This window comes from Zootoca vivipara, chromosome 10, assembly GCF_963506605.1.
Source record: "Zootoca vivipara chromosome 10, rZooViv1.1, whole genome shotgun sequence".
Lineage (NCBI taxonomy): Eukaryota > Metazoa > Chordata > Lepidosauria > Squamata > Lacertidae > Zootoca > Zootoca vivipara.
The window spans coordinates 23,359,112-23,384,770 of NC_083285.1; the positions used below are offsets into that span (position 1 = coordinate 23,359,112).

The 25,659-nt window shown below is 43.2% G+C and overlaps 1 protein-coding gene across 3 annotated transcripts; it reads right to left on the bottom strand.

Moving 5' to 3' along the window:
* Window positions 1-4,422: 4,422 nt before the first annotated feature.
* On the bottom strand, window positions 4,423-25,569 carry PUS7L (pseudouridine synthase 7 like). Of its 3 annotated transcripts, none has more exons than XM_060279618.1 (9): window positions 25,519-25,569; window positions 22,526-23,445; window positions 19,528-19,687; window positions 17,180-17,375; window positions 15,767-15,865; window positions 15,120-15,201; window positions 10,944-11,221; window positions 8,959-9,012; window positions 4,423-8,400 (listed from the first exon to the last, which is right to left on the bottom strand). In XM_060279618.1, the coding sequence occupies exons 2-9, from the start codon at window positions 23,427-23,429 to the stop codon at window positions 8,074-8,076; spliced, it is 2,100 nt and encodes a 699-aa protein (XP_060135601.1). In that variant the 5' UTR covers window positions 23,430-23,445; window positions 25,519-25,569; the 3' UTR covers window positions 4,423-8,073. The 3 variants fall into 3 exon arrangements, with proteins under 3 accessions (XP_060135601.1, XP_060135602.1, XP_060135603.1); XM_060279619.1 differs by lacking the exon at window positions 25,519-25,569 and adding an exon at window positions 25,078-25,499; XM_060279620.1 differs by lacking the exon at window positions 25,519-25,569 and adding an exon at window positions 24,947-25,499.
* Window positions 25,570-25,659: the final 90 nt, after the last annotated feature.

Here is a 25,659-nt window from a genome sequence, read left to right on the forward strand (position 1 = left end):
CCTGAACCAGAGCCTATCCACAACCTTATAAGTTGTGATGATTTGCTACGCAGCAGGTGGAACCCAAGTGGCACCAGCCAATCAGCCAAGTGGGGAAAATTTCTGCCGTGCCCCTGTCCCAATGACAGGCGACACACGATGGCATAGCAAGGTCAAGCGCAAGTCCTAAATATAGGGAGAGGTGGGCGGGTGTTCCAATGCACTGAGCCCAAGAGAGGAAGCTCAGGGACACGTGCATCAGCTTAAGTAGTGGTCCCTCAAACTACTTTGACTGGCGTCCCACTAGCCCAATTGCTCCCACAGTCAAAGGACCACCAATAGGGTGTTGTGGCCGCTCCAATGTTCCCACCCACAACACAAGGCCTGATTGCCAGGTCCCACCGCAACATGTGCCCTCTGTTTAGGGAGGACCCGATTTCTCATCAGCACCTTCTCCTCCATGTCCTTGGAGCCTGATCAGCTGCAGGTGGAGTCACTCCGACTTCTCCCCCTTCAGGTTGCTGTTCAACAGCATAGCTGCCAAGTTTTCCCTTTTCTCGCGAGGAAGCCTATTCAGCATAAGGGAAAATCCCTTTAAAAAAGGGATAACTTGGCAGCTATGCAACAGGCAAAGCTGACTCCTGACCCATGACTCCCTATTCCTGATGTAGAACTTCCCTGACCCCTTCTTCACTGACGGGGAATGGGGGGTGCTCTTTTGTAATCCGTCTCAGGTGCCAAAATGTATTCCATTAGCCCTCCCCCCTTTGTATTGGGAATTAGAAACTACCTTTCATTCCTTGACACCAACCTGAGAAGTGACACCTCTCATAGCACAGTGGGGGGGGGGCACGGCGTATTTAGGTTTGATGAGGCCCTAAGCTACAGAAGGTAACGGGGCTCATTATATGTCCAGCTGTCCTTTGTCAACAACAAATTGTCGCTGTTTTTTGTGTTGAATAAATGCAACATGGTACTTTATGGACCTAATCGGTATCTAAACCCATTTGCACATGCAGAATGTAGGCACCCTATATATAGAAATGAGCAACCCTATGATATTTTAGGGAGCAGGCTAGTGGGGGGGGCATTACTTACATCACAGAAGTCTACACAACACAAAATACAACACTATTTTATTTGTTTTTTATCTTATATTTTGGAAATGTACATCCAGGTTTTTTCCCCTTTAAATTTTTTTTGGGGCCCCCAAGAGAGTGGGGCCATAAGCTATAGCTTGTTTAGCTTATACGTAAATCCAGCACTGTGTGTGTGTGTGTGTGTGTGTGTGTGTGTGTGTGTGTGTAGGACCAGATTATTGGCAGTGGCCCAGAGGCTACCAATGGCCATACCTGCTTTAAATAATACTGACATAACCTCCCCAAGCTCCACTTCCATTCAGTTTTCTTCTCTATTTTTGGATCTTTTAAAGAAGTCTGCATTTTCAATGTGCTTACACTATGCTAAATTACTGGAGGAAGAACTTGTATTAACTCACATTCCAGGCTCAGATGAAAATACAATACAGTCAATAGAAGCATCTCTTAATTTTTATTTTTTTAAAATGGATACTCAGATGTGAATTCCTCTTGCCATTTTTGAAGGGGAGGGTTGGCACATATGTCATTCCAAATTAAGTTTTCCTAGGTTGCTCTGAATTTCTCAGATATGACCTATGAACTTGAAGTCACAAGTTATTAATGGTTTCTACAGCAAAAAGAACTGAGGAAAGAGGCGGGGGGGGGAGTTATTTGCTGTCTTTATTTTTGAATGCATTTTTTTAATGGCCATTAAGGAAATAAGGAGTAAAGACATAATTCATTTAAGAACAAAGTCACTTGCTAGGAATAAATCTTTCATATGCAATGAATATTATAGTCAAATAGTACCACATGGCAGTTGTGTTCCATATTTAAATGGGCATAAAGTATCTGTTTTAAAGATGATGGAACTGCATGAATCTGAACATGTTGTTGTTGTTTGTTGTTATTTGAATTTATATACCGCCCTATACCCGGAGGTTACACACCACACCAATAACATTTACTTGTCAATATTACCAATGTTATATTTCTTTCATCAAGGAGATAATAATTAGCTGCATGCGCAAGTCTGGACTTGCAATCTATATAGAAAAGGTTCACGAGATGCAAGCTGACTGCAATGTAGTTACACTAATTTAGGATCTAGCTGTAAATTACATATACCCTTAGCCTCTGAAAATCTGTAATGCATACCATATGTCATGATCAGAGGAATAGGATGAACGGGGAACAACCAAATTGAACTAAATCTATCAACATGTGCAGGAGGAATCAGAACTTCAAGCTTGAGGTTGCCAAACACAGAGGTTACATTCACAGCAAGGAATGGTCTATATAGTCAGAGTTTGTGAAAACTCGTAAGTGAAAAAGCAGGTAGAGATTCAAGCAGGGTTAGCCCGGAGTAGCAAATCAATGGCTTAAAGACATCTCATCAGGAGCATTTCCCTGGTGGGTTATGTTCAACTTGCAACGAGCCAAGCTGAGCTTGACCCACTAGGTGGATTTATAACCACCTGGGATAGCTCAGTAAGTAGAGCATTAGACTCTTAATCTCAGGGTCATCGGTTTGAGCCCTACGTTGGGCAAAAGATTCCTGCATTTCAGGCGGTTGGGCTAGATCACCCTTGGTCATCTTCGACACCACAACCTGGAAGGATTCTTGGACAGAGGATTCAGAAGAATTGCGAGAGCCTCACACATGCAGCGGCGTAGCTAGTTGCCTGGCTGGGCAAATCCGAAGGCACCCCGCCGAGGGGGGGGCAGGGTATCCGTCGCACGCATGCATCGCGCATCACAACACACGACACACAACGCACGCGTCCTGACGTGTGGCACGCGCGGCGCATGTGTGCACAGGAGCCATGCGCCGTGGCACAGCAGCAAACCGCTCCTTCTTTGGAGGTCTTTAAGCAGAGGCTTGACAGGCATATGTCAAGAATGCTTTGATGGTGTTTCCTGCTTGGCAGGGGGTTGAACTGGATGGCCCTTGTGGTCTCTTCCAACTCTATGATTCTATGATTCTAACCCCCTGAGCAAGCCGCAGAGTGAGCCAGTCGGGGCTTCTCCTCCATGGCGGCAACTGCATCGTGCGGCAGCGGCCATTGGAGGTGGTCAACCCCGTCCAGCCTGCTGCCACCCGCCCAGCCTGTTGCCCGGGGCAGCGGGCCCCCTATTACTACGCCACTGCACCCATGCTTCAGGCTGTTGTGCAGAAGGAAGCTGCACATATCTCCTGCTGTGAGACAATTTTATATTCCATGCAAGGAAGAATGTCATTGACATGGAGATTTCTGTGTGATTCCCACTTCACACAAGTGAAGCCACTATCGGGCAATGAGATTGTTCACACGTTAACTGTACATATGCTGAACTGTTCCTAAGAAAAAGTGTATCGAAGCTGATTTTTAGAATGACTAAGTGAAGCTGTTTTGCTCATGCATACATGCAATCTGTCCACACAGCTGTGGTTGTGAGCACACAATGGGGAATGGAGAAGCTTGTAGACTCCAGAACATGCACCAGTGCCCATTGAGTTTTGGCTCGGACTAGCATAGTTTTAGCATTAGTATTTCCCGATCCAAAACTCAATAATGACTGATCTGAAGCTCAAGAATTGCAACTTCCACATATCACTACTATATGCTGAACAAGACAATTCAAGTTTAGGGTGGATTCATAGTTGCACAAGAATGGTGTAATAAAACAAATAACAATGCCCTGGGAGATTTGCCTCATCAAGGATTAAATAGCCTAGGACTGTATATAAAACAAACAGAATTTATTTTCCAGGACGTATTGCAATATATTTTTCGTCTACAAAAAATGTTGTAATTCCCAAAGAATTAAACAAAAACTTCTGTAAGGCAATTCCTTTGATTGGACCAATTTCTCTTGCTGGTAAAAGGATGCAAGCTTTGTGATTTCACAGATTGGCAATTTAAATTCTCAGATTATATGATGAATAAAGGGTGCTTTTTATGTAATACAAATAGCGGCATACAAACTCTTTTAGCCTAACACAAATGCCTATGATAACATCTAAACAGCATCTGTATATAGATGGTTATTGTCCAACGGCAAAAAAATGGTCAACCCATGGTTTTTTATTTGATAGTTACGAACCTGCATTTCTGAAGGACCATTAAAATACAGAATGTCCCATCACCATTCATTATCTATCCAGAACCGCTCTGACTCATTGTCAAGTAAAGGAGAAAAATAATCATTTCCTTAATAACAATTTAAACAATTTATTTAACTAAAACAATAGCATCATGTATTTGTGTATCCATATGTATCCATGTTTGATAACTGATGTGGTTAAATAATTAAAAACAACCAAAACAACAGACTGAGTTTTAGCAAACATGAAAAACTTAAAACAAATCCTTATTTCCTGATGAATAGCCTTTGGACTATAATGTAACTTAAAAAGAAAACTATCTTTAGAAAGATTTTTTCCTCCTAAAGCATTTTATTTTCAAAATCCAATTTTAAAAAGTGATTTAAATAAAAAAATTAAAAAAAAATTGTTAAAATAATAATGGATTTTTATCCATCCTGGTTACCTACAGACAGCAGCAATAACTTTGACACTGCATTTGCTAACATTTAGAAACTGCCTAAAAAAACAGGGTATTTCTACTCCAGCTTTGTTTTAAAGGTAAAGGGACCCCTGACCATTAGGTCCAGTCATGACCGACTCTGGGGTTGCGCGCTCATCTCGCATTATTGGCCAAGGGAGCCGGCATACAGCTTCCAGGTCATGTGGCCAGCATGACTAAGCCACTTCTGGCGAACCAGAGCAGCGCATGGAAATGCCGTTTACCTTCCCGCTGGAGCGGTACCTATTTATCTACTTGCATTTTGATGTGCTTTCGAACTGCTAGGTTGGCAGGAGCTGGGACCAAGCAACGGGAGCTCACCCCCTCGCAGGAATTCGAACCGCCGACCTTCTGATCAGCAAGCCCTAGGCTCAGTGGTTTAACCACAGCGCCACCTGGGTCAAGTACTGTAACTCAAATTTGGTGGGGATGTAATGGGTAAAGTCTGTGCTTCCAAAAACTCACTTCTTGCTCTCAGGTAATCCTATAGCCTTTAGAAATAGAATCAGAGGCTGAACCCCCTAGAGTAAGATGCATCACCCCAGGAAAAATCTGAAATAATACCAACAGCATTCTACACGTCATTTAAATAAATGGCTGGTGTTGCTTCCCACCCCCATTAGTTCCTGCAAAGTTACAGCGCCACCTGCAGATGAAGCAGAATACATGCAACTAATGTCTATATGCTACCTTGCATCATATTTTTAATCTTTTTGCAACTGGTTAGGATTCCAAATCACCCTGCTTGTGATTTATGGCTGCATCTCCTCCTTTTTTTTTGCAGGGATTCACACACTGCACAATGGCATCCTTCCCCTCTCTGATATGCTCTAAAAACATTGGGAATACAGCTAACTGTTGTGCCTTTTAAGGACAGGATGTGTATTCCCACTGTTTATAAAAGAACAGGTTCGCAATGAGAAGCTGTTTAAAAGGCTCGTCTTTTTGGTTGCTGATTTAAGATAACTGTAAAGCAGCTCGCAGAGGGGGCCACAGTGTTGCTGTTGCTTCTTAAGCTGATGCAGTAGGTTGAGTTAATGATTCCTATAAGGCAAATTACGCAGCGTTATGTAACTGGAGATCACGTTGTGCAAGTATGCACACTCCATTCACTCCACTGCACTATAGTTTATACCAGAGGTGGGTGGATTTCAAGCTAGCAGGTTATATTTTGATTTTTGCGTACAACAACCCTAACGTCTACCAGATGGAACCAAGTGCAATACAGTGACTTTCATGGAATTGTAGAATTAGAAGGGACCCTAAGGATAATCTAGTCCAACCCCCTGCAATGCAGGAATATGCAGTTGTCCCATACAGGGATTGAACCTGCAACCGTTGCATTATCAGCACCATGCTCTAACCCACTGAGCTGTCCAGTTTTTTGAAAGGGGGGTGGACATAGAATGAGGGGAAAGGGAATGTCAGAATACATCTCAACCCAGAAATTTTGTTATCAGTAGCAGAACTGACCTAGAAGTCCTTTAAACACAAAAACCCAGTCCTGGTTTACATTATATTTTCATTCCATTATACAACAGTTTAGTATTCACATAGGCTAACACTGTTGAGCTCAATGGAGCAGCAGAGTCTATTAATATAACACAACTGCCCACTTGGAACAGTGCAATTCTCTTATGTGTCATTCTGGAGCCAGGCCCCAAAGTCTTATCTTAATAGCTGTTACTCCACTCCATATAGGGATTCTTCATTTACTCACACTAGAAGGATCTCAGGGCATAGCAACAGTTTGTGGATAAACAAACACAGGAGGTCTCTTAGGACGATATGCTGAACCATAGTCCGTTCAAACCAAACAACCCCACATGTGTTCCCTGTGCCTTATGCAAAGAGAGCTGCATGGCCTGATCTGGAGTCAAACCCAATGGCTGCATTTTCCTGACTTGCAGAAGGTGGCATTGAACTGGAAGTATAAAGGAAGGGCAGAGCAGGCAATGGAGTGAGGGGAGCAAAGACCTTAGATATGGATGGTAGAACCAAAGGCCTAAAAAAGAGAAAGAGAAGAGAAACAAGCAGCTGAGGAAAGGAGGAGCCAAAGAAAAGAAGGGGGCTGGGAACAGGAAGGAGAGTGTGGTTTTGACAGGAAAGAGGGGGCTTGGTATATGAAGGATAGTTAGTTTTGACAGGATGCAGCAGCAAGAAAGACTAGGGAACTTAAGTCCAAAAGGCAGAGGGTCAGGAGAATATGCTCCTACCTAATGATGCTATGTCAGAAGGTAGTGCTGGGTGGCCACTGAATCTCCACCCCCATCGTTCTGCCCGGACACTGAGGTCCAGTTCTGAGGGCCTTCTGGCGGTTCCCTCACTGTGAGAAGTGAGGTTACAGGGAATGAGGCAGAGGGCCTTCTCGGTGGTGGCGCCCGCCCTGTGGAATGCCCTCCTGTCAGATGTCAAGGAAATAAACAACTACCAGACTTTTAGAAGACATCTGAAGGCAGCCCTGTTTAGGGAAGTTTTTAAGGTTTGATGTTTTATTGTGTTTTTATTCTGCTGGGAGCTGCCCAGGGTGGCTGGGGAAACCCAGCCAGATGGGTGGGGTATAAATTAAAAAAAATATTATTATTTACCATGCGGGATTTGTCCAGGGCACTTCAAATATTTTTCTTTGCACTAGGATGCAATGGCTGGGATAGAATAAGTTCAGAGTTAGTATCATCAGCTTGTAGGTGACACACACAGTTCTGTTCAGGGCCGTCTTACCCATAGGCGATAGGAGTGCGGTGCAGGACACCCGGGCGCCGGACTCTCAGGGGTGCCAGGCTAAGAGTGTCAAGGGCCCGAGAGTTGAGTTCAGGAAAGAGCCCGCTCGTCGGTCGGAACGCCGCGACGGGCTCTTCTACCGCATATGCTTAAGACAGCCCTGTTCTGTTTTTCATTCCTTTTCATTATCTGCACTTTCACCCTGCTCTTCAGCCCCCCAAAAGTCCCAAGACCAGGCCGCCATAATGGCCAATAAAAACAAAGCAATTTGAAAGCAGAGTGGAGGGGGGGGGAATCAGTCTTAAAAGAACACTGAAAGCCAGATTTCACCCAGTGCCAAAGAGAAATTGGAGAGCTCCAGAATGCAGGGCCTGTGGTATGAATACTCAGGTGCAGGATAGGTGAGCAATAACAAGTTGAAACTTAATGTGTGGATAAGGCAAAGAATTAGACGCTGGTCCAATTTAGGAGCACAGGGATGTTGGGTTTACCTGTTCGGGAAGCATAAGGCTGGCAACTTGGCTGTACTCCTGCACTGTCTTGTTACAGTAGATCCAAGGTGGGAGGATCTGGCCCAAGACATTTTGCAGCCTGAGGAAAAGCAGCCCCTACCTCCCCCAAGCCAAAGTGTAGCACCGTGTTTTTTTTTCTACGCAGCCCCATACCATTTTTATTGAGCTTGCCATATTTCTATACAGAGAAGCTCTGTCTTTTCTTTTCTTTTTTTAAAGATTGCACTTCATTATTTCCCCCAAACAAACAGTGGCGTAACACGAAGGATCAAGCCGAAACGACACCGAAAGAGAAGTTTCGGGATCTTTCGGGGAATTGTCCCCAGTTCCTATCGGTTCTTCGCCGCTTTTTACAAAACTGTACGACAGATCGCGCGGATACTTCAGGAGATGTCGGTAGCACCCGGGCACGTTCAGCTGTAATGACGGAAGCCTGAACTGGCGCATCTGCAGCCCATCACGGGCAAGTCTTTTGCGATACCACTCCCCAACTTTGTTAGTGGGATAGCGGACGTTGTAGCCAGCCATTGGGATAATCACCTTTGGGAAGAAAAAAGTAAGGTGAGCATATCTATTGAAGGGGAGCGGGTTTGCATAAAAGCACATGTATGCATGCCTAGGAGATGTCAGAACAAAGGAACACAGAGGAATTGCTGGTTGCCCGGGGTGGGTGGGTGGAGGAAGTGTGGTAGCGAAAGCACCCTGCAAAATGCACACAGATCTGGATTTTTGGTTTGGGTTGGCATTTCCTTCTACAGTCGTACCTTGCATCTCGAACGCCTTGGTTCCCAAACAAATCAGCTCCCGAATGATCAAAACCCATAAGTGAGTGCCAGTTTTCAAACGATTTTCGGAAGCCGAATGTCCAGCACGGCTTCCGATTGGCTGCAGGAGCTTCCTGCAGCCAATCAGAAACCGTGCTTTGGTTTCCGAATGTTTTGGAAGTCGAACGGACTTCCGGAACGGATTCCATTCAACTTCCAAGGTACGACTGTATTGATATTTTCCAGTGATCAAGCTATGCCTATAACTTAAAGTGTATGCCTTAAGCCTAGTGCTCCTTTAATACTTTAAAGAAATACATGGCCCAAAACATACCTGATTTATTGCATATTCTTTGGCTTCTTCTTCTGCAGCTGTTACTACGTGGACCTGGTATAAAAAACGGGGGGATAGTATGTACCATGTTGCTTTTTATTGACTTCTTCTAGAGATTTCTATTACCATCCTTCAAATAATTCCCAGGCCAGTTTGCAATGCAGTATTTAAGGTTAAAAACATAAATGCAAGGATTCAGGTTGCAATCCTAACCCCAGTTAGCAGGCAGTAAGCCCCAGCGGGTCTTGCTCAGAGTAGACATGGCTAGGCTAGGCTTGTACTATTAGAGCTTAGCTAGTAGAGGGAGGGAAGAGACTGTGTTAGCCATCAAGGTATAGCTGATTCTATCTACCTGTCCCCAAGAGGGAACAGCTGCCCAAGAAACTGTGTCTGGTCTTTTGATCTTATATTAGTATTAGGGCTATTTTGGAATATTAACTGGCATGCTTGCTTCATTTTTTGGTGATATATTTCAAAAGAAAAATGAATTGTTGAATTGTTAGTGCTGCAGCGATGCTATCATTTTGACTGCAGTTTTGATTATGTATGATGGTTGTTGCATTATTGTATTTATAGGGCTGCTTCTTATAAACTGCTTTGAGCACATCATGTGAAAAATGCAGTCTATAAACAGACTAAGGATGGATCTACACACAAGAAAAAATGCTATAAATAAGTCAGAAATTAAATCGTTATAATGAAAGGGGGGAAATGCTACGGAAAATTGGACAGAATTTATTTACCCTCTGTCACCACCTGGTGTTGCATGTTTATAATGCATTCAAAACCATGTTTCCATACGAATGTAGCTGAGTCCTAACTAAGGTTCTATGGAAAGGAGCGTCTCTTGAGTGGAATTTCACTACTTGGACATTGCCACTAGTGAGAGGCAGTGAAATTTCTGTAGAATGTGAACCAATTATATACCTACTGTACGCCTACAGTGCAATTCTATGCACGCTTACTCAATTCCATTGATTCAACGGAGCTTACTTTCAGGTGAATTGGTATAAGATTGCAACCCTCGCCATCCTTTAAGAGAAAACATTTCCAAGTTATTTATTGCAAAGGCAAATGGTTGGCTTCAACCAACACAAAATTAGAAACAACTGTTTGACTTGGCTGTGTAGTTATCCCATTCGTAATCACAGAACACACCACTTTAAATGGTAAAGAATGTGAAATTAATGTTAGCCATGCTGAAATAACTTCATGATTAAAGAGTACACGGGCTTCCAACTAGATCACGTCTTCTGATTTTTATTTTTCTGAAATAGCATTTTGAATAATCCAGAGTCTATTTTATGTGTTTAACCTATCTAAATATCTCTACCCTGCCTTTCAGCCAAGGTGAAATGTAGCTGTATTAACTGGGCAGTGCTGTTTCTTCTGAGATGCCATCCACATACAATTTTATTGGCTCCCTAGCCATTATTTTCGAGAAGATCCAATTAAACTAAGCAAAACAAAAAAAACAAACCAAATACAGAGCTCTAGTCCTCATGATAGCAATGATGAGTTTGAAAGCAAGCTGGTAGTATCTACAGAAGACATTATGCACATGGGTAAAAGGTTTTTATTGGTTTACTATTATTTTTTGCAAAAAAAAATATAATTATAGGATATTCTGATTGATAAGTGGGTATGTGACCTGAACTTGCACCAATCAATTTCCTGAACATGTTGACATCATGAATCGAGACTGATTCATCTTATTCCGAAAGGAGCACTGTCCCATTTCATGCATCCAACATCCTGGACCACATTATAGTTCACATAAAAAAAGGCTTGGTTCTCATAAACATGCATAGCAAAATAATCTATAACTGAATGGTTCTGCCAAAACAGACTGCACCTTTTGTAAACACAGAATGTTTATTTATGGAGTACCAGGAAGATGAAAGGCCCCATTCGAATTTTAATGACATTTCACAGATGCAGAGAGGATCAGATTTGCTATCCGTGCCTTTCAAGCTCCTGTTTACCTTGTCATTCAGCGAACAGCTTTCAGAAGGTGTTCCCGAAAAGATGAGGTCGCCAGCCACAACTCTTGTACCGTAGATCTTAATCCGGTAGGAAGCGGCTTCGTTCCAAATCTTACTGCAATATGCATGAACGTAGAAAATACGCATGGAGTGAGGAATACTGAGCCACCCTCGTGCACATCCCTCGTGATTTATACCGTAGCGGTTCAAGGCACGCAGCAGCATCGTTTCTCGGACTTTAAAGTCAGGCAGCATCGCGAGGGTACCTTTGGCGTCCTCTGAAAAACAGAGAAAGCTGATAATGAGCTTCTACACATTCTAATTCTAAGGTGCACCTTCGCAGCGCAACTTCTGTTTCTCCCCCACATATTGTATGAGAAGCAGTGGGTGGTTGAAAGGTGCTGGTTGCTTCTCTTGCCCACTGATTTCCCCCCTTTTGAGTCCTCTCCACCAGGTCCATTATGCTCTGTGTTTGTTCCCAGTTGAGATTGTGCCCTCTTGGCTTGGACTTCCAAAACTCAAAGAGATGCTTGGACTTCCAAAATTCAAGGAGCCCCAACTTTAAGCTGTTGTATTTATTTATTTATTCATTCATTCATTGGTTTAGAAAACTGAAAGGATCCCTTTTAAAAGCAAAGGAGGCTAATGTCCACTTTCCCATGTCATAAATAGCACTCTCAGGGTCAGATAAATATTTATCTCAGCTACAATGATGATGATGATCTTTTACATATTTCAATCCCCCCCCAAGGCCCAGTTCACAATAATAATAATAATAATAATAATAATAATAATAATAATAATAATAATATTTATACCCCGCCCATCTGGCTGGGTTTCCCCAGCCACTCTGACTGGCTCCCAACAGAATATTAAAAACACTATAAATGCATCAAACATTAAAACATTCCCTAAACAGGGCTGCCTTCAGATGTCTTCTAAATGTAATAATAATAATAATAATAATAATAATAATAATAATAATAATAATAATAATAATAATTTATTATTTATACCCCGCCCATCTGGCCGGGTTCCCCCAGCCACTCTGGGTGGCTTCCAACAAAACATTAAAATACAGAAATCAAACATTAAAAGCTTCCCTAAACAGGGCTGCCTTGAGATGCCTTCTAAAGGTCTGGTAATTGTTGTTTTCTTTGACCTCTGGTGGGAGGGCATTCCACAGGGTGGGTGCCACTACCGAGAAGGCCCTCTGCCTGGTTCCCTGTAACTTGGCTTCTCGTAGCGAGGGAACCGCCAGAAGACCCTCGCGCTGGACCTCAGTGTCCGGGCAGAACGATGGGGGTGGAGACGCTCCTTCAGGTACACTGGGCTGAGGCCATTTAGGGTTTTAAAGGTCAACACCAACACTTTGAATTGTGCTCGGAAATGTACTGGGAGCCAATGTAGGTCTTTCAGGATCTGTGTTATGTGGTCTCGGTGGCCACTCCCAGTCACCAGTCTAGCTGCCTTGCTCTAGACCAGGGGTGGCCAACTTCCAGGAGACTGTGATCTACTCGCAGAGTTATAAACTGGAGGTGATCTACCTCTGTTTTATTGGGATTCAGTTCAAAGTTGTTCAGCTTTTATTAGAGAGGGGAAATGCCCCATTTTAGTGGGGTTCAGGTCAAAGTTGTTCAGCTTTTTTAGAGAGGGGTGCAGGGTAAAAATTTCAGTTGGGGGTAGTCTCCTAATTTTCAGGGGCAAGGGGATTACTCGCTCACCAAAATATCACTGTAAAAACTCAGGGAGGGGAGAGGGGTTGGAGTCAGAGTCGGGTGCTCTTAGACAAAAGCAAAGGAAAAGGAGACAGCGATCGACAGCGATCGACAGCAGCCTCCCGGGGATCGACCAGTCAAGGTTTGTCCCTGGCTTGCTGCCCATGGTTGTCTGGGGAAGACAAACAATGAGCTTGGGTTTGGACACAATACTAACACAAACCATGGCTTAGCTTCAAGAGACCCAAGTGAGAAGCAAAGCGGCCATGATTTCTGCTGCAGCTACCTGCATGCAGATGGTTAGCCATGGTTTGGCTTAGCCATGGTTTGGCTTAGTGTCACGTGCAAAGTGGCTCCCTGTTTCCTTTCCGCTTTCTGCACTATTTCTTCCTGACTGCTGCTGCTTTCTTCTTATCCCATTAGCCACCTTGGCAATTTCAGGCAATCCAGGATCACACAGGGAATGGGGTATCATCCTGGCGCTATGTAGCCCATGTGATTCGACTACATAATGGCACCGTTAAGGACAAGCGAAGTCAATTGAAAGTGAGAGCCAGAGAAGAATTACACTTCCGTAAGGAAAGCAGGAAAATCATCAAGAAAAAGAAGTGCTCTTTTGGGCATGGGTGGGAAAAGAGGGAGTAATTCAGATTTCAAACTTGGAGAAAACTAGTATTTTTGTTTCCAGTTCGTCACCCACACACCCCTTCATTCCTCTAACCAAGGTAAATGTGCTTTTGCTCCAAGTAAGCAATGCTGAGCAAGTCCACTTTTCTGAATGTGTTAGAGCAGGCATTCCCAAACTTCAGCCCTCCAGATGTTTTGGACTACAATTCCCATCTTCCCCAACCACTGGTCCTGTTAGCTAGGGACCATGGGAGTTGTAGGCCAAAACATCTGGAGGGCCGCAGTTTGGGGATGCCTGTGTTAGAGGCAAGAGGAATACTAAATGTGTCCATCAACTCAGCTCAAAGGGGGAAATGATGTATCAAAAAATTAAGAAAGTTTTTCCTTATTTTGATTGATTTTCATCGCTGAAAAACAGCATCTTTAGAGCAGATCTGAAACGACATTTTCAGAAAGCCCCTTTCCCAGAAAAAAAACCACAGCAACAGTCGCACCTGCAGATGCTATCAGACACGTACAATCCCCTCACTTACTCACTTCCTTTCTGCTAACCTCCTAACATGGGCAAATGTATACTCTTGTGAGGAGAGGGGGGTCCTTTTTTGCAATTAGTGCCCCCCCCATTAAAAAGGTGCTGAAAATGATGTAATGCTGTGGTATATATTCTGCAGCTCACTGCTCAATTAGGTGATGATCACTTCCCTTTTTCTATGCAGCTCTTTAGGGCACGGGAAAGCAATTAATTCCTGGCCGTTTGAAGAAAAGGTTAGTTACATCACTGAAGCAGCCAACTCTCTAAGGAGATCCAGTTACACTCGAAGCCTCAAAGAAAAGCCCTGTGGAGGAAAGGGCTATATGGAAAGGAAACTTTGCAGCGAACGTTCAGAAATGTAGGTAAGAGTATTTAAAATTATAGGAGAGATTTTCGTGGGCAAAGACCTAAGGTGGGTCACTGTAGGGTGACAGTAATTGCCGCAGTCACGTAAAAGGGCACCATGCCCATATAATAAGCTTGTCAAAGCAACTAAGTCACATCTTGTCACTGTAGCTCTACTACTTGAACTTGTGTTTTTAAATAAATAAATAAGGTCTGGTGGAGGCAGAGCACATCCAGACATGGGAGATGTGCTATAACTCAAGACATGGGCCAAGTACTGTGCAATTTAACCCACTGTTCACAATGGAGAGCAGAAAAAGACACACAAACACACTGCCCTTCAAGGAACTTCAGGCATCAAACAAAGACTTTCCTATTTCAACAGGCATTTTGAGGGAGTTTTCAGCCTTTAAAAAAAATGAATTGAATTGCTCTTATTCCTTGTACGCTTTAAATACAGTCGTACCTTGGTTGTTGAATGCCCTGGAACTCATACGTTTTGGCTCCCGAACGTTGCAAACCCGGAAGTGACTGTTCCGGTTTGCGAACGTTCTTTAGGAACCTTAATGTCCGACAAGGCTTCAGCGGCTTCCGATTGGCTGCAGGAGCTTCCTGCAGCCAATCAGAAGCTGCAATTTGGTTTTCAAACGTTTTGTAATTCGATCAGACTTCCAGAACAGATTCCGCTCGACTTTCAAGGTACGACTGTATATATTTTATGTATTTTTATATATACATTATGAAATTCTGAATATTAAGCAGTATATCTATATCTTTAAAAAAGCAAATACTGAGAAACCTTTTAAGACACACATACACACACGAGCGCATAACTATTTACCCACTTCCACTGATTTTAATATTGCTTCTGTTAATAAACCCAAATGTTTTTTTCCTCACTACGCAGCAAGGTTTTCTTCCCGCTATATGTTCCATAGGAGATGGCATATTTACCGGTCTGAAGGAAGTATTTCTTCGCTTTGTTTACAGGATCATCTGAATCTTCTGGCGTGAAAAACAATTTCACCGCTTTGACCTTTAAGGCAAGTAAACACAAATGCCATGTTGCTTTATGTGTTCTTAAAAGTTTCTTAAGTTAGCACCAGCTTTGATTCCGAATGGTTGGACTTTTACAAGGGCGACCTATGTCCAAATGTGGCACACACTTAGTCCTCATGGGCTGTTTGGGGTTTTCCCCTCTCCCACTTGGCGTTTTCTAAAGATTTGTATGTACTTCTGTAAACCTTGGGAGTCCCCCTAAGTCTGCACGGTGGGTGCTGTTTTGGCTACATAAGGAAGAACACTCACAGTCTAAACAATGGAAATTAACGGAATGATAATCCGATTTTTAAAAAAGAGCCTGTTCTCTCACACGCTGCCATAAAGCTCACTGAATGATCGTGGGTCAGTACATCTTTTTCAGACTAACCTAGCTCACAAAATTGTAGCAATGTTAGAATAGGGAATAGGAACTGTGTGTAACCCCACCCTTTGTTGTTGTTTAGTCGTTTAGTCGTGTCCGACTCTTCGTGACCCCACTCTACCCCACCCCAATAGCTCTTAGGAGGAAGGGAAGTATAAAATTGTGTGTATGTGTGTACCAGTTCTTCATTCAGCAAAGCCAACCCGATTTGATCCGTCTGTACAGTCTGCCTTTGTCCAAATCGCTGAGGTCCATAGAAATTTATAAAACCATTTTTCTGCAAAGTAGAAAAGTTAAACATACAAAGAATTGTAGCATTTTAGAGTTAGAAGGGACCTAGGTGACTGTGTAGCCTACCCCCATGTTCAATACTAGAATCTTGCAGCTACACCTGACCATTCTTGAATACCTCCAGCGAAGGAAACCCATCGGCTCTTACTGTTAGGAAGTTTCTGCTAAGGTTTCGCTGGAATCTGCTTCCCTGCAATTTCTTTCCCTTGGCTCTAGGTCCTGCCATCTGGAGCAACAGAGAACAAGTCTGTGCCATCCTATTTATTATTATTATTTTTCTTACATTTATATATCACCTCTTCCTTCCATATGTACAGTTCCCAGGTGGTTTCCCATCCAAGCACTGACCAGACCCATTGCTGCTTAGCTTCAGCAAGATGTGCCTTCGGGCCGCACCCTGAGACAGCCCTTCAGATATCTGAAGAAAACTAATCATGGCTCCCTTTAACCTTCTCCAGCCTTCAACCATTCCTCATAGGGCTTGTTCTCTAGACCACTTGGCTACCCCTCTCTAGATGCACTCCAATTTGTCAATATCCTTCTTAAAATGTAGCACCCAGAATTGTACACAGTGTTCCCCAGATGCAGAATAGCATGGAGCTATTACTTCTTGTGATATTGTTATTGTTGTTGTTGTTACTATTACTACTACTACTACTACTACAGTAGTTTATTTCCCACCCTTCATCCTAATGTTCTGGGGCAGATTACGACTATTAAAACACAACATTAATATTAATATACAATGTTACACAGTATTAAACACAGTTTAGACTTATGGGACGCAGGTGGCGCTGTGGGTTAAACCACAGAGCCTAGGGCTTGCCGATCAGAAGGTCGGCGGTTCGAATCCCTGCGCCGGGGTGAGCTCCTGTTACTCGGTCCCAGCTCCTGCCAACCTAGCAGTTCGAAAGCACGTCAAAGTGCAAGTAGATAAACAGGGACCGCTACAGCGGGAAGGTAAACGGCGTTTCCGTGCGCTGCTCTGGTTCGCCAGAAGCAGCTTTGTCATGCTGGCCACATGACCTGGAAGCTGTACGCCGGCTCCCTTGGCCAATAATGCGAGATGAGCGCCGCAACCCTAGAGTCGGTCATGACTGGACCTAATGGTCAGGGGTCCCTTTACCTTAGACTTACAAAAATAAGGTGGATCCAAAAATATACACCTCAGGTGCCCAAAGCTAAGGCAAAGAGGTGCATCTTTAGCTTGCAATGCAAATCCAGACACTATGTAGTGTTTTTAAATCATAAGGGCATGAAAGCTAGAAGCAGCATCTTTTGAAATGTACTATTGCTTTACCTTGACGTTCTCAGTTGCTTCATATATTCTCTCCTTTAGGCTCGCAGAACAGTCATTGCTCTGAAGTTTTAAATCTCTGACAATTATATCAAAATGGTTTCCTTGCAATTGACCAAGTCTCAGCGGCTGACTGGCAGAGTGTACATTAGACACACCAATTCCTTTTTTCCCAATTGTGTTTCCAAGTTCTTTCAATCTGCAGAAAGGAAACATTGGAAATGCCATGTCATTTTCTAGATGCTAAATATTTTAACAAGAAAGCGGTTTTCAAAAAAATGAGCTTTCTATAGCATTTTACTGGCAATGGTTTCACTGTGGGGTGGGGGGGAGCATGCCCTTGCTTGGACCTTCAACTTTTGATATTTCGTTGGCACCACTTAACACTGCTGCAAAATACGCATTAGCAGAGATTCTGTAATAATGTGCTCTTGAGTCCCACAATGTGCTAAGATTGTGGCCTGATTTTTACAGGAGGCAGGCCAAACAAAAAGCACTTATTGATAAAAGCATTGCACACACACCTTGCCACTTTCTAATGCACATACGATATGTGTGTAGATGAAGACAACCAGACCATCAATTCTTAGAGTGCTAATGTTGTACATGTATTACCCAGCACATGATAAGTGCATAGGAGCATGATGGGGGCAGACAAAGCATGGGCGTAGTCAGGGAGCAGGCTGTGTGCGGTGGCCGAAACTGCAGAACTCCATTTGGTTTCTCTCCCTGCTGACATTCCTATGCCACTTGAAAATATTACTGTTCTTGCTCTTTGGGCTGATTCTACTAGCTATTTTTGTCTCTCAGCTCAAACTGTGTTTTTAATTGTGGTTGTATATTTACACAGTTGTATCCTACTTTCCCATTTTTAATTTTTGCAAAATGCCCTGGACAACTAACAACCACAAAGAAGTAAAAAAACCAACCAGTGTGCAGATTATTGGAAATGAGAGAATAAGACTTTCTCAAGCTGTGGAAGACAAGCTAAAGAAGATACTGTATTCAAGTTTTGTTTATTTGTTCAATATATAGGGACATTTGTTCAATATATAGGGAAATCAGCCCCGAGTGCTCACTGGAAGGACAGATCCTGAAGCTGAGGCTCCAATACTTTGGCCTCCTCATGAGAAGACTCCCTGGAAAAGAGCCTGATGTTGGGAAAGATGGAGGGCACTAGGAGAAGGGGACGACAGAGGACGAGATGCTTTGACAGTGTTCTCAAAGCTACAAACATGAGTTTGACCAAACTGCGGGAGGCAGTGGAAGGCAGGAGTGCCTGGCGTGCTCTGGTCCATGGGGTCATGAAGAGTCGGACACAACTGAATGACTAAACAACAATAGGGGCATGCATTATAAGCAATATGCATGATAACTAAATAAAAGTAGCGCAACTGAAACACAGAAAGGTATCCTTGCGCCGAGGAATAAGAATTTAACCAAGACCGGCAGGGCAAAGTTGGGGAGTGAGAACAGCATAGTACTCAATAAAAAAAAAAGTATAAGCAGAAATGGCTTAAGAAAAAAGGGAGGGCTAACTAGTAACAGACTCTACAGAATACTTCTGCGAGAAAATATATATAGGGACTTAATCGACATTGCATTTTCAACGTGTTGCCCCAATCTCACACACAATTCTGTGGCAGTTCTACCTGGAAAAACATTTCCTTGGCTTGAATGGGGATTTCATGTGTGTTAGAAGTAAAAGATTAAATGAACACTTCAAGGTCAGATATTTGAACTGTCAGCTGTGTTTTCAATTACAAGCATGTACATTACACACCCAAGGAGAGAAATGGTCCTGCGAGTTTATTTTTGTAAGGCTGACAAGGAAAGAGTCATTATGCTTTAGAGAGCGTTGCAGACAAAGTTTCCTTTTGATGAACAACAGATTCTTGGGGATCAGAACGATGAGAACACAAGTGAAAGGTTCAGCCGATTAACCGTGAAAATTGCTTTAAGACAAGTAATATTACACCATTTTGCTACATATACAGCTGTAGAAATAAACGTCCAAATCAACATGTTTCTCATGTACTGAATGAGCAATGCGTTGAAAAGAAGGGAAATTATTTCTATCTTAATGGTACTCAAGAACACAGCTTATTAATCAAGAGTCCAGAGAGCTGGACAGTAAAGCTGGGAGGATCACATTTGGCTCCCGCGTTACTATATGCGAAGCATACCAAATGACTTTTAACTTTCCATATTGCTTCAAGTGTTAAGAACTCAAAACAAAATGGAACTCCTTTCTAACCAGCAAAATTAAATACCTAGATCTGAATTTAAAAAGAGAGCTAGAGTCTAATTCAAACCATGATGTTAAAGTGGGACCACAAATCTTTCATTACCTTTCAGGCGTCACCTTCTTCACAACCATAGCTTGGTACGTAATGGCCTTCTTGTCCTTAATGCCTGTGTAACTGAAGTCTGAAGGGAACACGCCAAGTTCGGCAGACAAGAAGCTAATTGCTTCAAGCGTTTCCAGGTTCTCTTTCCGGAGGGTAAAAGCTGCAACCACATTATTGCAGATTCAGTGCACCCAAACATGAATGGTGCCCCCCCCCAAATGACTGAGCTAATGGAAGATCTGTTGATAGGATAGTGTAGGCATCAGCTAAGCCATTGAGAAAAAATGGGTTATTTACTGATTAATCCTTGTTCTATGGAAATCGGTAAAACTAAAACAAAGGGAGGCGGGTGGCGCTGTGGGTTAAACCACAGAGCCTAGGGCTTGCCAATCAGAAGGTCGGTGGTTCGAATCCCCGCGACGGGGTGAGCTCCCGTTGCTCGGTCCCTGCTCCTGCCAAAGTAGCAGTTCGAAAGCACATCAAAGTGCAAGTAGATAAATAGGTACCGCTCCAGCAGGAAGGTAAATGGCATTTCCATGTGCTGCTCTGGTTCACCAGAAGTGGCTTAGTCATGCTGGCCACATGACCTGGAAGCTGTACGCTGGCTCCCTCGGCCAATAATGCGAGATGAGCGCCGCAACCCCAGAGTCGGTCATGACTGGACCTAATGGTCAGGGGTCCCTTTACCTTTAAAACAAAGCTGGAGTAGAAATACCCTGTTTTTTTAGGCAGTTTCTAAATGTTAGCAAATGCAGTGTCAAAGTTATTGCTGCTGTCTGTAGGTAACCAGGATGGATAAAAATCCATTATTATTTTAACAATTTTTTTAATTTTTTTTTATTTAAATCACTTTTTTAAATTGGCTTTTGAAAATAAAATGCTTTAGGAGAAAAAATCTTTCTAAAGATAGTTTTCTTTTTAAGTTACATTATAGTCCAAAGGCTATTCATCAGGAAATAAGGATTTGTTTTAAGTTTTTCATGTTTGCTAAAACTCAGTCTGTTGTTTTGGGGTTTTTTAAATTATTTAACCACATCAGTTAACAAACATGGATACATATGGATACACGAATACATGATGCTATTGTTTTAGTTAAATAAATTGTTTAAATTTTTATTAAGGAAATGATTATTTTTCTCCTTCCAATAAAGTATAGCAGAAATGCTGTCCAAATATAGTTAACTTACTAAACCTCACAATAATTTCATAATTACCTGTCCAAGTATTTCTAATAGTGTAATCCAAATCAGCAATTTCTTATATACAGTCATACCTCAGTTTAAGTACACTTTGGTTTGAGTACTTTCAGTTTAAGTACTCCACGGACCCGTCTGGAACAGATTACAGTGGTACCTCGGTTTATGAACACAATTGGTTCCAGAAGTCTGCTCATAAACTGAAGCGTTCATAAACTGAAGCGAACTTTCCCATTGAAAGTTATGGAAAGTGGATTAATCTGTTCCAGACGGTACGCGGAGTACTTAAACTGAAGCGTTCATAAACTGAAGTGAACTTTCCCATTGAAAGTAATGGAAAGTGGTTTAATCCGTTCCAGACGGGTCCGCGGAGTACTCAACCTGAAGCGTACTTAACCCGAAGCATGGGTGTAATTGGTTCCGGAAGTCTGTTCATAAACTGAAGCATTCATAAACTGAAGCGAACTTTCCCATTGAAAGTAATGGAAAGTGAATTAATCCATTTCAGATGGGTCCGCGGTGTTTGTAAACCGAAAATTCATAAACCGAGGTGTTCATAAACCTAGGTTCCACTGTAATCCACTTTCCACTACTCTCAATGGGAAAGTTCGCTTCAGGTTAAGTATGCTTCAGGTTAAGTAGGGACTTCCAGAACCAATTACAGTCATACTTCGGGTTAAGTACGCTTCAGGTTGAGTACTCCGCGGACCCATCTGGAATGGATTAATCCACTTTCCATTACTTTCAATGGGAAAGTTTGCTTCAGGTTAAGTACAGATTTCTGGAACCAATTGTGTACTTAAACCGAGGTACCACTGTAATTTTAAAAACTACTCTGAAAATTTATTATTCCTAAAATGAAACCTTCATCTGGTTGTAAATATTAAGATTATACCAGCAAGAATGAGTCTTTCTGTTAAAAAAAACCCATAAAGTGATTTAACCCATAAAGTGACTAGTGATTTAAAAAACCCATAAAGTGACTAGTGATTTAAATCAATTTGATTTAAATCAAAGGCAGCCTTTAGGTAACCATAGCTGTCACGTAAACTAGTAACATATTTTACTCTATGCTACACAGCAATAACTTGCAGAAATAATATTCTTGCCTGTGCATCACTGGTTCTACCTACTGCCCTCCTAATGCTGCTAGACTACAACTCTCATCAGTTCCAGCCTGCCTTACACGCAACATTAAACCATAGTTTAAAACAAACCATAGTTTAATAAAAAACAAGGAGTTTGCTCCTCTCCCAGTTCATGACTTTGCCACTAGGGGGCAGAAGCAAGCCAGGAACAAGCAGGTTTGATTTTTTTGTGGCATGTGAACCTGGGCTCATTATTTGTTTTCCTCCAAACAAACCTACAAGCGGAAGCTGAGGCGTCTGAGGCAAGCATGAGCCCGCTCGATTCCTGGTTGCACACATCACAACAAACCAAACTCTGGCTTGTTTCCTGGGAACTCTGGCGTAGGGGAGGAGCAAAGTGCTGGTTAAACCATAGTTTATTTTAAACAATGGTTTAACCTTAAGAGCTAACCAGCTTATAGTGATGTGGCTCTTTTTAACAAGTGCTGATTTCATTCAAGCAAGGCCAATCTTACACCTTAATAACTACTGACATATACTATTGTTGTACTGTGTATTTTGGGTCTATGGACCGCAATAAAGCTGTCTGTGTATGACTTCATTCATGTAGATTTTATTAAGACAGTGATACATTAGTCTATGATGGGCTGGTGTATTTTCAAAGTACATATAAACCCTTCCAAGGAAGTGACAAAATCGTTGTTGCATACTTACCTGTGTAAATTTCTTTTCTCATCCCACTGTCAACAGCAGCCCTTTTCCTTGAACCACTTTTCTCACGAAACCTTACTATAATGACCACCTTTTGTTGAGCGTCGGTGAAAGACTTGGTTTCCACAAGCTTCCCAAATTTTTTACTGATAAAGTGGTGAACCATCTTACGGTGTTCCTTATCTCCATCCGGCCTGAAAGCAAACTTTGACTGTTCCAGTTTGGCATCTAAAAATTTCATAAAGCCACATGCCTCCTCTTCAGACACCAGCTGGCAAAGATCTTGGTAGTCCTGATTTGCCTTCACAATCATCTCCCCACATTTTGTCGTCGTGGCTAAGAAAGGGTATTCCTGTCTGATGGCACCATGTAAGCTGGCTCGATTCTTCTTGTCAGGGACTGGACCAAGAGAAAATTCATCTGGAGGAACCGCTCGTTCAGATTTAGATTCCCACATGTCTTTCACACGGCAAGCAAACTGACCGAGTTGCTCCCTTAAGGGCTTATCTAATAAGGAGTCCAGGGTAACAGTTTGGGCAAGGTGATTTTCAGGTACATTATCAGCTTTATGTTCTTCACTTTCTCTAACAGAGAAAGAAAGACATTCTGGGGAACAGCGAACATCATCATCCCGAATGTTGCAATATTCTTCATCTGTGCACAGTTCTGGATGACTCAGTCTCAGCCTTTTGGGATCCTGTTGACAGAACCCAGCTTGTTCCGACAGGCTCTCACAGGATTTATTAGGAGAATCTGCTGTGATCTCATTAACTAACTGCCCAAATGCATTAATTTCTGTTACTACAAAGTCCTTTGGGAATGTTTTTAAGCTGCCGCAGAAGCCAATGTGATCATTCACATAAGTGCAAGAGTGGAATGCCACTGCCCTGTCAGTATCTTCTTCCATTCCAATATTATACAGCCTGGAAAAATAAAGAAAAGATGGATCCAAGTCTTAGAAAATCATACACAATCTCTCTCTGTTAGGTTAAATTTGGAGGAAGTAGCTTATATTCCTTTTCTTTCTTTCTTTCTTTCTTTCTTTCTTTCTTTCTTTCTTTTTCTTTCTTCTTTCTTTAAACAAATCAGCACAATTTTAACATCTGTATACTGTACAAAGGCCAAAATCTTAAGCATGTAACATTTTCAAAGGATGGTTTAATAAACAGGATCTTTTGCTTAGCACTGAAGACTTAGTATTCGTGCTCACTGTTGCCCTCTGCTGCAACATACCCATAATTCAGTGGGTAATGAATGGATAGAAGGAAGTGCTTTGAGCAGGGCTGACAACAGGGGTCAACACCTTGGGGAAGCTGCTGATGGGCCAGTATCATAGCAGACCCATTAGTTCTGTAGCAGTATCACCTCCTCCTTAGACAGCAGGTCCCCCAGAGCATATGCTGCCCCTTTTGCCTGCAAAAGGAGGCATAAATGAGTTGCGACTGCATGGAACAGCTACCACTGTCTCCAGTTGCTCATTTGCTATCTCACTTGCTATTGTGGTAAGGACTGGGTCCATCACGCTGTGTCCAGAGAGTAGAGGTGAACAGGAAGGGAAGCTTCTGCCTGCTCTTTCCACTTGCCTTCTCTTTATGGGTGAAATGCTGGAGAGCAGAACTGGACTGGACCTACTCAGGAACTGGCCAGAGAGAAAGAGAGCAGTACTCTTCCCACTTGTTTTCTCCCTTTAGACATTTAAAGCACACTGCTTCTCCCAAAGAATCCTGGGAACTGCATTTCACCCACCACGAAGCCAAAATTCCCAGCATCTGTAACTCCAGGTTGCTACCTTCCATGCAGCTCAGTTGGTAGAGCATGAGACTCTTAATGTCAGGGCCATGGGTTCGAGCCCCACATTGGACAAAATATTCCTGCATTGCATATCCTATGCCCTTTTAAGATGTGGCTCTTTATTTTGTGTGGGGGAGGGGGTGTTATTGGGTTGTTGTTTTTATTTTGATTATATATATTGTGGTTCTATATTTTGATTTTGTTCTGTGAACCGCCCTGAGACCTCTGGGTAAAGGGCGGTGTATAAATTCAAACAACAACAATATCCTTGTGGTGCCTTCTAAATCTATGATTCATCACAGTGACCAAGTCAGGCCCACATTACTTCTCTTTCTCTGAGAAAGAGAGAAGGGGGCTCAGGGATCCTTGCAAGAGCAGCCCCATTCCCCAGGGTCTGCACTGCTCAAGTCTGAGTCGCATGATGGAAAAGCGACGGTTGCAGGAAGCTGCCGCTTGTTGCTTCCTACCGTATTGCTAGCCAGGCTCTACTTCAGTTGAGGCTAATGCGTAGACCTCCGAGTGCTACTGGAGGGCAAGTCGCATCACCCCTGGGCATTAGCCACACTGGTTGGGATTTGCAGCACGAGAACATCTGGAGGACCACGTGTCTCCTTGATCTTAATGTCTCTCTACCTTGCAGGCAGAAGCTCCCAGGTTCAATCCAGGTAGGGCTGGGGATGCGCGCCCCCCTTTCTGACCCCCTTGGGGAGCCGCTGCCAGTCAGAGTAGGCAACACTGAGGTAGGCGGACCAGCGGTCTCTGACCTGCTGATAAGGCTCTTTTGCGGGCTCGCACAAGGCCGACTCCCCACCGCCGGCGCAACGTTCCAATTGCAATTGTATCCAATTGCACGGAAATCCCCCTGCGAACACTTAGCACGACCCGCGCGGCTCAGAAGGACCCCTGGCGGCAATAGCGGTAGAGCTACTGGAAGGAATCTTCCATCTAGCCGCGCGGTAGGGGGGGGGGGATAAAGAGGAAGAACCAAGGAAGTCAGAGCATACCACTTTCATCAAAGTAGGGGTGGAGCCAGAGGCAAGGAAGGAGAAAGAGTAGAGGAGGAGGAGGCGATAGGATTGTATCATTGTCTCACAAAAGATAGACCAAAACCCCGCGCAAGGTATCTGATTAAAACATTTGGGCCGGAGAAGCGATAAAGCGTGGCGAAACGCCACCCCACCCCCTGTCCACCGCCCCCTTGGTACCTCCCGCATAGGTTTGTAGATCCTTTCTCGATGGGGCCGAGCCTGTTTAATGGAGCGCGTGCGCACAACTCCGAAGGCGAGATGGGCGGGGCTTGCTTCAAAGGAAGCGAGAGCGGTGGAAGTTCCCGGGTGACGTCGGTG